The sequence below is a fragment of the Protomyctophum bolini genome (assembly GCF_963924005.1).
Source record: "Protomyctophum bolini genome assembly, chromosome: 19".
Taxonomy (NCBI): Eukaryota; Metazoa; Chordata; class Actinopteri; order Myctophiformes; family Myctophidae; genus Protomyctophum; species Protomyctophum bolini.
Window position 1 is genome coordinate 9,684,502 of NC_137880.1, and position 12,489 is coordinate 9,696,990.

The window sequence follows — 12,489 nt, forward strand, 5'->3', positions numbered from 1 at the left end:
CGAAAGAAAATAAATCAAATGTAGTAATTGAAAAAAATCCCCAACAGGTATGGTGCATTTATATAGCTCCTTTATCCAAGGTGCTTTACATAGATTGTGCATTACATTCATTCATACATTCATACACCGATGGCGGCAGAAACCATGCAAGGCACCAACCTGCACATCAGGAGCAAAATGGGGTTCAGTGTCTTGCTCAAGGACTATGGGGGAGCCCGGGATCGAACTGGCAACCTAGTTAGTTACCATCCAGCCACTCTACCCCTGAGCCACCGCCGCCCCTAGGTAGCACCCAAAATGTCAAAATACTGGTAATTTGAATAATTAGTTACAGGCAATTTGAGGCATTATCGTAAAGTTACACATCCAACAAACACAGTGCAGGGGGATTAAATACAGTCTTATCCCAAAAAGCATTTGAATCTTTATAGTATCAATATTTTAGCTATATTCACTCCACAGTGGGTGCTATTGTATGGAGTAGGCCTACATGTGTATATCCATTGCATTTGTCTTTGGGACAGTTTCTTATCATGCCTTCTGATATACAGTAGGCATCACGGTTATCTCAATCCCACAGAATTGTAATGAAGAGCGTGACTCATGATTTGCTTCAGCATGATGCACGGATTGCAGTTTTGTCGAGGGACATACAGACACATAACAGCATGTAAAAGACATGCGCCAGGCAGTTACCACATCTATACACTGAAAATACATGTCAGTACCTGTAGTAAAGCCTTGATAGTAGTAGGCCAACCTCCTGTGGATCTGTTCCATGGAAAATGTTCTGTGCCTTGGAATGCTATAGACACACCCCTGTGGAAAGAGATAAATAGAGAGAGAGAGAGACAGACAGAGAGAATCCGAATCAGATACAACTTGACTACAACCATAATAATGATGACGACCATGGGGATGAAGAAGATACCAGTTATTCTAGTGGTCTGCATGCTGCTGTTCTCATCTCTGGATGTCCTGGCAGAACAAGACAGTAAGTATCTGGTCTGTACTAGTTTTAACCTACCTTTTATTTATTTATTTATTACATTTTTCATCTCTGGACGTCCTGGTAATAGAAGGTAAGTTAACTTGATTTATAGATCTATTATTTATTTTTTGTAAAATTCCTTTTGGTATCCACAAAAGCTCTATAGATTAGACTATATTATTATTATTATTTACTTTATTTAATGTCCAGGCAAGGGTCAACCTGACAAGCTAGTATCTCCTCTCTCTCCCAGACCAACCAAGACTGCCTGCAGTGTGCTGCTTCACCTTTTACCCCAGACGTGTACCTATGAGAGAAGTGGCGAGATTCGAGCGCACAAGCGTCTCCTGTGCTAAGGACGCCATTGTGTGAGTATTATGCTATACTTACTATTGTATTGTACATGATAACATAAACACTGAACACATTCTACAGATGCAGTTCCAAGAAAGAACACCAAGAAAGAACTGCCATGTCAGCTACCAGTTAATGCAGATTATATGTTTTCTTTTTGCCATTTGCTTGAAAAGCATCCTGGCCTATATTCACTACTGCCTCTAGTAGCGACCGTAGTGGACACTTTTTCACCTCTAAGCCAATGGGAGACTTACCCATAAAAGTCTGCTACCCATAGTCTGAACGGCATAAAACCCATACTCTGAACGCCACTGAGGCAGAGGCTGCGGCACATACACACTGATTATAGATTCAAGATTATATTGGGCAAGAATATTTGATTACCATACAAAATAATTAATCTAAATAAGGGAAATTATGATTATGCTCTCTGAGTTACTGAGATTACTACATTGATCAAAATGGTTACTAAATAGCACACACACTAGCCTACTGAAAGATTCAGTATAGACACAGAGTAAAGCAGATTTTAACAAGAATAATTTCTACAAGAATGCAGGTCCTGAATGGCAGTTGAGTGTATAAATGAGGGTCCATTTGGATCCATTTGTATACTATATATACACTAGTATACACACTCGTACAGGGGTGTTTCCAGTGAGCCAGCATGCACAATAGCAGCACCCTGACTCTGTTTGACCAGAATGGAACAGAGCCTTCATTAGTATCATCAGTAAAACCTGTGAAGTAAGTATAGGGAAGGGGCCCAGAAGCAGATACGGCACCGTCTCCACTTACAATGTACGTTTATGAAACACATCGATGATGGAAAATCTTCTCTCTATCTCTGTCTGTTCTATAGGTTCACAACGAAGCAAGGTACGCAGTTATGTGTTGAACCAACTCAGAAATGGGTCCAGGACATCATCCACACTCTGTCCAGACAGGTCTAACAACGTACACGCCAAAGTAGAGGGTTCTGCAGAGAGACTCTGGGCGGTCTAATACTTGCTACAAAGCAGTTCCAGACACTTTTGTGACGATGCTTAGAGATGAACAGCAAGCTTTGCTTCATGACAAATGTAAACAGATGTAAAATATGGTCTTGTTAATTGCGTTTGTTTTTTTCTCAATCTTGTCAATATTGTACTTTAAACAACAAGAGTTGTTGTCATTTAGGTATGATGAATTGGATCGAGTGATTTAAACATGTACATTATGGTCAATATTGCTGATATTGCTTTCACATACAATAAAATAAAGCATTGTATGTCCTCCTAAGACCTAAGTAATGGATTTTGGTTGCGTTTGCACAGTAGCCTTTTTTCAAGTCATGTCAAATCAAATTATAAATATTTATCATATAAATTATATTTAACAAACACATTAGCCAAAGTAGTTAGACATATATTGTGAGCTACTGTAGGAGGGGGAAGTAGGCTACATTTCTGGTCTGGTCTTAAAATAAATTCTCAAGCATTCTAGCAGTCAGTGAAGAGGCCAGTATATAAACTGTAGGGGTAATATAGTATTGTCTTGCCCAGAAAAAGGAAGCATACATATCCACACGGATATATTTAAGCTCCATGTGTGCGATATCACACATCTGTGACAGCTAAAAATATTATGTTATCATGTTGAAGTCTAGTCATGGGCAGTGCACCCCAGCGGCCAGCAGAGGACAGTATCTCTAGGATACTATAGATGGGACAAAAGAATACAATACTATTATTATTATAATATTGGTTAAATTAAGAATGTCTAAAGTATATGACATTAAAGTATTACACTAAGTATAGATATTTGATACAGTAAAGACAGCAAGACAGAATACATGTGTGTGTGTGCGTGTGTGTGCGCGCGTGTGTGTGTGTGTGTGTGTGTGTGTGTGTGTGTGTGTGTGTGTGTGTGTGTGTGTGTGTGTGTGTGTGCATGATTAAGAGGAACAGTGGGGTTAGACATAAAGAAGGTGGAGGTCTGGAGGACTTCATAGTACTCCATAGGCCCTTTCTGAAACCAGTCCCTTGACTTGAAGTGCTCTCGGGAGGTTCCCTCGTGCCCCTCCAGCTGAATCAAGTTCCCTTGATTAGGGTGCTGGGTATAAAAAACTGTTTGGTAATACACTCGCCCTCCTTGTGAAGAAACAGGAAACAGACACCATTCGTTGCCATGGTTACCATCATGCAATTGTGTTACCTGTTATTTTGTTTGTACAGTTATATTGCATTGCATCGTGGACGGCATGTCAGATGTTTTGGCGATAAAGCCAGAGAGACCAGACTGAGATGGTTTGGACATGTACAGAGGAGGGATAGTGAGTATATCGGTAGAAGGATACTCGAGGTTGAGACTGCCAGCTATAGGCAGGAGGCCTAGAAGAAGACCAAAGAGAAGATTTATGGCATGTAGTGAACGAGGAAATGATGTTAGTTGGTGTGAAAGAAGAGGAGGGAGAGGACAGGGTGAGATGGAGGCTGATGATTCCCTAGGCTGTGGCGACCCCTGAAGGGAAAAGAAGATTTCATACAGTAATGCCTATGAATCTCAAAAAGCAGTGATTCTCAACCGTTTTAAATCAAGGACCCCCAGTTTGACATGCATTAGGCTATGGACGGGACCCCCCCCATTTAATGGCATAATAGTTCAATGTATATTGTAAAATCAATGTTCATTTAACAATTCCACATTTTGTTCATAACTGTTATAATCTGATCGCCCATGGCTGTGTACTTGTACGTGAGACACAGTGTACTTGATATGTATTGTGTCACAGTGTACTTGTTATGTATTGTGTACTGCCTGAACTGTAGCATACTTTAATAGTTAGGCTACGAGAGACGAGACATCTCGGTGACAGCAAGGTCAGCCTTGCTGCAGTAGGCACGGTCTGATGTCTTGTGGTCACGTCATTATGATCCAGCTCTATATATGTTCCTGTGTGTGTAATAAACTTAGTGAACCTTTAGCGTGATACTGTCTCGTGTCACATTATTGTTCTACCAAAGGTATACTTCAACCGGATTGTCACACACACTACCCGTCTGTCAAACCAGACGAGGGTCCAGTACTTAGAGTTTACAACAATAACTATCCATCATTTAGCTGGGGACAAGCTTCACTTCAACTGCTCACTCTTAACGTGTTGCTCAAGCCACTAAACCTCCACTCAGGAAACACTAACCACCTCCTCCTCCGGAGTCCCCCCAGCTCCGCACCATGCACAGGCCTTCTATTCAGCTGCCCCTATACCAGTACTCACTAGTGCACTAAGCTGCCCCTTTCATACCAGTACTCACTAGTGCACTAAGCTGCCCCTCATACCAGTAATCACTAGTGCACTAAGCTGCCCCTCATACCAGTACTCACTAGTGCACTTTTGCAAGCAGGTTTGACCGTCCGATAGGAGTTTTCATATAGGTCGGGAGTGGCTTATTGTCGGCATCAGCTGGTAACACCCGGGAGTCTGTCCCATTAAAATGCACTGACTAGACCTCTGGGAGGTGGATTGCTGAGGTGGAGCACCACACCTACCATCAGCTCCCAGCACATATCGCATGACTCGCTGCACCCATTCCGAGCTATACTCATACGCCGAGTTGGCGGTGACCGGGATCGAACCCATGGACTTGTGGTCCAAAGGCGAGCGCTCTACCCGACTGAGCTGTGCATGTGTTCAACAACACAGCCACGCAAAATAACCTTGACAGGTGTCGAGAGATTGCCATCCGATTTCTAAACTATTTGGATTGACTCCTGTTATGAAGCCAGAAATGTACTCCTACAGTAGATCACAATACATTTCTAACTACTTTGGCTAAATGTGGGTTGTTTGTAAAATATGTACATAATTTATATAATAGATATTTATAATATAAATTATGACTTGATTTGACATGACTTGAAAAAAGTCAAACACAAACGCAACCAAAATCGATTAATTAGGAGGACTTACAATGCTTTAGTTAGGGGTCATTATAGGGCACAACTAAGTGTGCCAAAAAACACATTAGAGCCCAATGTGCTTTTACGGAATAAATCTTTGTCCCACATGCACGGTTGCACGCTTGCAAGTAATAATGTGTTGCAGGTCTTGTATGTGCGTGTGCATGGCATGATATGCCTAAATAAATGAAATACAACAATACACATAAGAATGGCTATGTAGCATTGAAACGCCACAGCCTGCACAATAAGCATATTGTGCAGTAGACAAATTGATAGTGCACGTCTATGTGCTATCAGCTCGGCACATCCTGGAAGCTTGCACATTTTTAAGATGTGGTATACTAACTAACTTTAAACCTCTGAGCCTTCCGTTCTGGTTATGTGAACATTGACCACAGCTTGTTTCCACACACACACACACACACACACACACACACACACACACACACACACACACACACACACACACACACACACACACACACACACACACACACACACACACACACACACACACACACACACACACACACACTTTCCACCCACCTACGCAAATAAAAGGGCCGATAGAACAGAGAGAGCATCATAGATGTAGTGAAGCAGATAACGCTACAAGTTCAGACTACAACCATATTCATTAATACTCATAGTAATAATGATGACCATGGGGATGAAGAAGATGCCAGTTATTCTAGTGGTCTGCGTGCTGCTGTTCTCATCTCTGGATTTCCTGGAAGCAGAGCGTAAGTCTATTTGGCTCATCTGGTTTTAATGATGATATAGAATGACGTATTTTTTTTTCTTGTTATTCCATAAACCTGCCTGTGTATTTCTGTCTCATTCTAACTCAGTCTGTCTGTCTGTCTGTCTGTCTCTTCCAGACAGCTTTGGTCCAGCCGCGTGCTGCTTCAAGTATCGTGCCGCACGCCTGCCTAAGGTCAAAGTGGTGGCGTTTGAACGCACAAATATTCACTGTGCAGGCTATGGTGTTGTGTGAGTATTAAGCTATTCTTACACACACACACACACACACACACACACACACTGCACACGCACAGACAAATAAATATAAGCAGTAACTCAAGACAGTTACCGTACTATTGTGAATGTATCATACCAATGGGGTTGTTTGCATAGTTTGCAGATTGAACCATTTTATCTAGAAATAAAGTCATGTACACTGGTTAAAAAGGTGCTGCTGTGTGTATATTGATATTGGCTAATGGGTGGGTCACTTTGACTCAGACATAACCATATTGTTCACTATATGACTCAGACAACCATATAGCCTAGACTAGAGTTCCCACTTCAGACCCAAATATGCATATGGTGTGAGTCATCATACTGACTGTCATGACAGGTTCAGGTTTATTTGTCATATGTATAGATACAGAGTATAAATACATTGGAAATTATTTTGCTCAGAGCACTCTCATTCTTATATACACAGGACATAAACAAACATCTATAGTGCAAAGAAAAAGACAAAAACACAAAACAAAGTGCAAGTGAAGTGACAATACAGTGCAATACAGTTATGACAGTTGAGGTGAGGGCGGTTGAGGTGTGAGGGCTGAGGAGAGCAGTGTGTAGTGGCCTGAAACTCTAATCAGGAAAAGTTCCTGGTGGAGACCATATTGATCGAAACAACCAACAAAGTCTGCTCTCAAAGGAGGAACACACTATTCTAGCTGGCCAAATGAAACGCCTTTCTGATGAAAATGTTCTCTCCCTGTCTCGGTCCGTTCTATAGGTTCTCAATGAAGAATGGGGCCAAGATCTGTGCTGACCCGACTCAAGAGTGGGTCCAGAAACTCGTCACCCATCTGGAGTCCACCATTGAGGGTTCTGTGTGACAACGTGGGCCACCAGATACAAAAAGGCTCCCGACATCACGTTTTTGTGACGATGCTTTGACATGCCACGCCGAGCTTTGCTTCATGAGAAAAGGAACAGACGGGTCATACCCATACCAGTTAGCTATAGTGACTACTGCAATTTCCCAGGTTTCTCAATGGTTTTAATGTCCTTTACACACACACCGGGAGTGAGACGAATAAGCAAATGGTTCATGCATATTTCACATCAAACCGTTAAAAGAATCTCTGTGTCGATAGAAATTTCTTCTATTGTATTCTATGCCTTTTTGATCCATGTTTTTTTTTGGTATTTTTCTGTTAAGCACTTTGTGACTTGTTCTTAAAAGGTGCTATATAAATAAAGCTTTATTATTATTATACTTTGTCGTTGTTTTATTTGCAGATGCTTTTATTCACGGTGAAAAACTGACGTTGTAGAGGAGAATTATTAGATAACTTTATGGCCACGCAATATTTGCGTTCTGTGTGTATACCATAGTATAGTCATAACATACTATAAACAACAGTATAAAATAATGTAATCGCATGAGATAAATGATCCAGTGTGTAAAGACCTTTACTATATTTCGGTGCAAGTGCTGAACATGCAGACATTCAAAGCTGTATTATTTGCTACAGTACATAATATATCTACTGTATTGAGTTAGGATTACTGTACACTTTTGCATTTACGGTATACTCAGTATACATACAAACTGTAACTACATGCTCTGAACAATGTGTTTTCAGTGTCCTTGCTGTTGTGTCATGTCTGATCATGCTCTGCAGTGTTTATATATATTTGAGTGTCTACAATGATCACATTTACTTACTTTTATCAGGGAAATGATGACGTTTAGGTGAAAAAATATCATAAAAAATATATTAATTCATTAATTAAAAATGTTGTATTATTGCAACGCTGGGTGTTACAGGGTTAAGCGCTGATTAAATGGTTTTGGGGTGATTGACTTTGACTGAACTCTCTGAGGCTTTGTGAAAGTTGGCCTTGCAGCAGTTTGAAAGTTCTGTCTTGTGTTCAAACTACAGAACCCACGAGTCTGTATAATGCAAATACGTGTGCATCATCCTTACATTCTCTTCTGTCTCAGTGACATCTCAGTGTTTACCCAAACTTGCAAAAATAAATTCTGAATTAACCACCCTATTTAATAGGAATTTGATCTATAAGCTTGGTTGTACAGCTGCAAATTTCATGAATTCTTTAAAGAAAGAAAAAAAGCCCACTGTGAAACCCTGCTGTATAAACTGCATGTTCTCTCTAAAATAAAATGCGTGAAATCTGACAGGAAGTTTATTGCTTCCTGTTCTGCTCGTTAGTCGTCCTGAGAGAGAGAGAGAGAGAGAGAGAGAGAGAGAGTTCCATTTGTACACTCTCAGAGTTAAATTAACATTGATTTTACAAATAAATATATAAATTGCGGGTCCCAGAGAAAGAAATTCCATAAAATGAGAGTTTGTATGTCAAGCTGGTTGAGAATCACTGCTAGAGCCGTGAAGATCTTCTTATTGGGGTCCCCATGGTGTATCTTTTCAAATGGGGGTCTGTGGCCTAATTAGTGTCAATGTGGGGGTCTATGACATGAAAAAGTTCGGGAACCACTGTTCTACAGGGTCTGGTGCCTCGTAGTTTCACCAATGTTTGAGCTAAGGCCATTCTACAAAATGCCTTCTAAAACAGTCAAGAGACGTGCAGAGGTAATTTGATGTGCAGGGACTGGAATTCAGGTCCATTTTAGGTCAAGTAACAGGGACACACCCATACTGCACACAACACCTCAAACATGGACACTAGAAAAGTGGTCCTCCAACATTTTTATGTCTAGGACCCCCAGATTGATGTATATGGCCACAGACCCATAGCTGAAAAGATGTACCAGGAGCAGGGACCCCCACGATTTTGTGTGACACATTGTGAGTCGATTGTCCATTTTCTGTAGCCGATATAAGAGCTACGACCTCATAGCACGTCACTTAACGCACTATGAGCTTGTATATCTGCTGTAATATTTTCAAGTCCAATATATCCCCCCACTTTGAGAACCACTGCTCCAGAAACTGACACCACTGGACCCAACAGAACATATGCAACATCAACTCAAACTCAAGGAAAGACATAAAGCAGTCACACAAGACAACCCAGCATTTTATAGTGTCTTGAGCTCGTTAGCAAACCTAGTTCATCTGGTCCTCACAGGTGATGACACACAGGCTCATCAAGGCTTCAGGGAGACAAGCGTGGAGATAAGAGAGGCATTGGGTAGCAGAGAATTAGGTGACAACTGGATTTTGTACAGGGGTCATCAATATGTCCCTATACACCTGCCAATTATCCGTGGCAAATTAAAGATTTTGTTTTGATCATAATTAAGTCCCAATTAGGCTAATGGATGAATGTTAGTCTGCAGGTTTTCTTCATGTATAGGCTATGCCACCGATATACTATATGACACTTTAAAGTGAAAGGTGTTATTTTCAAGATGGCGTCCAAGATGGCCTAAAAACCATTAAAATAGCCTAACTCCTTCATTATTCATCCTAGACAAGTACTTTTTGTGTCTAACGGTTAGACACAAAAAGTACTTGTCTAGGATGAATAATGAAGGAGTTAGGCTATTTTAATGGTTTTTAGGCCACCCTATGTTTTTGGGGTCTAGGAGTCCATTGAACTTGTCCAAATTGCAGAGATACAATTAGATAATTGTGAAATCCAATATTGTGTTTGTGACTGTTAAAACCCTCTGAAATAGTCACCAATTTCAAGTTAACTAAACTAAATATTTAATAAATATCTAAATATTTATATATATTTTTGGAATAAGGTTTCAAGATATCCTCAAAACACAACAAAACTAATAGTCACAATTTGCAGTAATTCAGAAGGTTGTGGCAGAGAATATTGTCAGTTGATATAGACAATAGCCTATACTGATTGCAATATTGAAATATTATATATATTTGGATCTGTGGATAAAATTAGGCTCAAACTAAATAATTCATCTTTGACACCCACCCAAAACTAATTTATTGCATTATTTACTCTTAGTGCAGAGTAGTCAGAACCTAAGTCTCTACCGGGTGCAGAGGGGAGTATGATAGGTGGGGTTGGGTGAAGAGGTAAAGGGGGGTCCGGACTAGGGTTGGGATTTGTTAGGACTTTAACGGTTCCGGCACTATTATTTAAACTTCACCACCACCAGCTAGCCGCCACGACAATATCATTGTTGAAATTTGTACTGTATATTAAATATACAGTACACATTGCAATAATGATTGTTGTGGTGACAAATGTCTTTAATGTTCAGATTAATTTAATATTATTTTTTATTGTACTGTAGGCTATGATCCTGTGCTTTTTTCTGCAAACTGTTTATAAAGTAATCAATCTATGGAGGTATATGTATATGCACCTAAAGGCTGGGCTCTCAACAGTTGCGTGATTAATTTAGAGCCAAATAAAAAGCAATTGAGTTGCTTAGTTGTAAAAATAACAGACAAATAGATTTTTATTTAATTCATATAATTAACGTGATTCAGACAGAAAGACGTCGAGTCATAATAAAAAGCTCTGTAGAAGTTAGTAGTTTTTATTTTCTAACGTTATTCGTGTAGGCGTATTGATTTTGAGATGTTTCCTGGTGCAAGTTGCAACATCCTTTGCAGGTAACTATGGCATCACATTTATTGCACTTTGCGAGTGTGGTTAACAGAGAGGGAAATTACTCTTGAGGCTGAGCACGCAAAGTGCAATAAATGCAATGCCATAGTTTCCTGCAAAGGATGTTGCAACTTGCACCAGTTGCATGGCCACATTGAGGAAACATCTCAAAATAAATACGCCTACATGAGTCACAAGATGAATCTACTCACTCATGTAGGTGAGGGTCACGGCATGCTGGGGAACGGAGTGTGGAGGAGGTAGAAACTAGCTTAGGCTGGGAGGAGTGTTCCTATATGTCGCCTGGCTTATAGTCCCACTGGTCCCATGTGGACCATGCTGGCTCTTACTCCCGAGATAGGACCTCTTGAGTTAGCATAGGTAGTGAGGACAGTCTCCACTGATGGTGGTTATAAGACCTCCACATGTTGCAAGACTGTCAGAACTGTGTTCTTAAATGTATGCATGCTGGTCCCAAATGGACCTCCTGCTGGCTCCTAGGTCTGAGCTATAGGCGCTTAGGGTGGGCATAGGTACCGGTATACAAAAGGGTCAGACCCACATAGTGGTGGTTATAAGACCTCCACGTGGTGCATGATTGTTTGTCAGGCAGACAGGGGTGTCCCTATGTCGGACTGGCTCACAGGAGAGTCGGTGTCTGGTTGGTGGCTGACCATTAATATTACTGGGGCCCCCAGTGACTGATCATTATGGCGCAGAATACCCTCTCCCCTCTCCTCTAGAACAGCTACTGTAGTACGAAAATGCAAAAGGTGCAAAAAACACGAAATTAGGGGCGCCCACTGTATTTATATTGGCCACATGGCATCCTACGTTGTCATTTAGTGTGCCCTAAACAAACATTAAAGTCCATAGTCTTGGCTGCCATATGACTTAAAAAGCCATGCATTGGAAGGCAGCAATGCTTGTTTGTTGGATAGCAGCAGGCTACAGCGTGGAGGGAGGTTAGATTGGGATTCTATGGGAAGACTGGAGCCCAGGGCTCAAGGTTATTGCCAGCAGTACCAAACACAAAGTAAATGTGAAATTAATTTTACACACACAACTACTACAGTCTCGGGAATAAGAAGATGTCTGTGACAAGCATAACTGAACCCTATCCATGCCACACTCCACCACCTGCCTATATACCAAGATACATGTGTGATAGCTCTGGACTGACTTGCACACCCTCTAGTCTCTAGGCCCATGAGGGGCCATTTCTCTCCAATGTATCCCCACTGAGGAGTCCATATTCCCCATAGACCAGACAAGTGGCCAATTGGTCCTACTGAGTGTGTTTGGTGCGAAGACACTCAGCATTGTGAGCTTTTATAGATCGCCTATTTTCACAATGTTTGTCCCGGCCCACAGTTTGGGAACCACTACCCTAGGGGACATATTTTTATTATTATTATTGCCAGACACCTATACAAATAAAATAGTGCAGACATTTCTCTGTACATTTCTTCCATGATTTGTGTAATATTCCCAGTCTATTGAGTCACTTGGCAGCCATGCTTTTACAAATGTCACATCATATGACAGTACCGCCCAGTAATAATGAATATATTCCTTATTGTTATGGTATCAAAATAAATCTCCTGAAAGCTTCAACAGAATGTGAATTTTGTACATGTGATGAATTCACCAATCCT

At 40.8% G+C, this 12,489-nt stretch overlaps 1 protein-coding gene across 1 annotated transcript; it reads left to right on the plus strand.

Annotated features, from left to right (window-relative positions):
• The first annotated feature begins 5,840 nt into the window (after positions 1 to 5,840).
• LOC308334499 (C-C motif chemokine 4-like) lies at positions 5,841 to 7,524 on the plus strand. The gene is made up of 3 exons (XM_080791298.1): positions 5,841 to 6,036; positions 6,175 to 6,286; positions 7,047 to 7,524. Exons 1-3 carry the CDS (start codon positions 5,949 to 5,951, stop codon positions 7,147 to 7,149), a joined length of 303 nt encoding a protein of 100 aa, XP_080647424.1. The 5' UTR covers positions 5,841 to 5,948; the 3' UTR covers positions 7,150 to 7,524.
• The last annotated feature ends 4,965 nt before the right edge of the window (positions 7,525 to 12,489 follow it).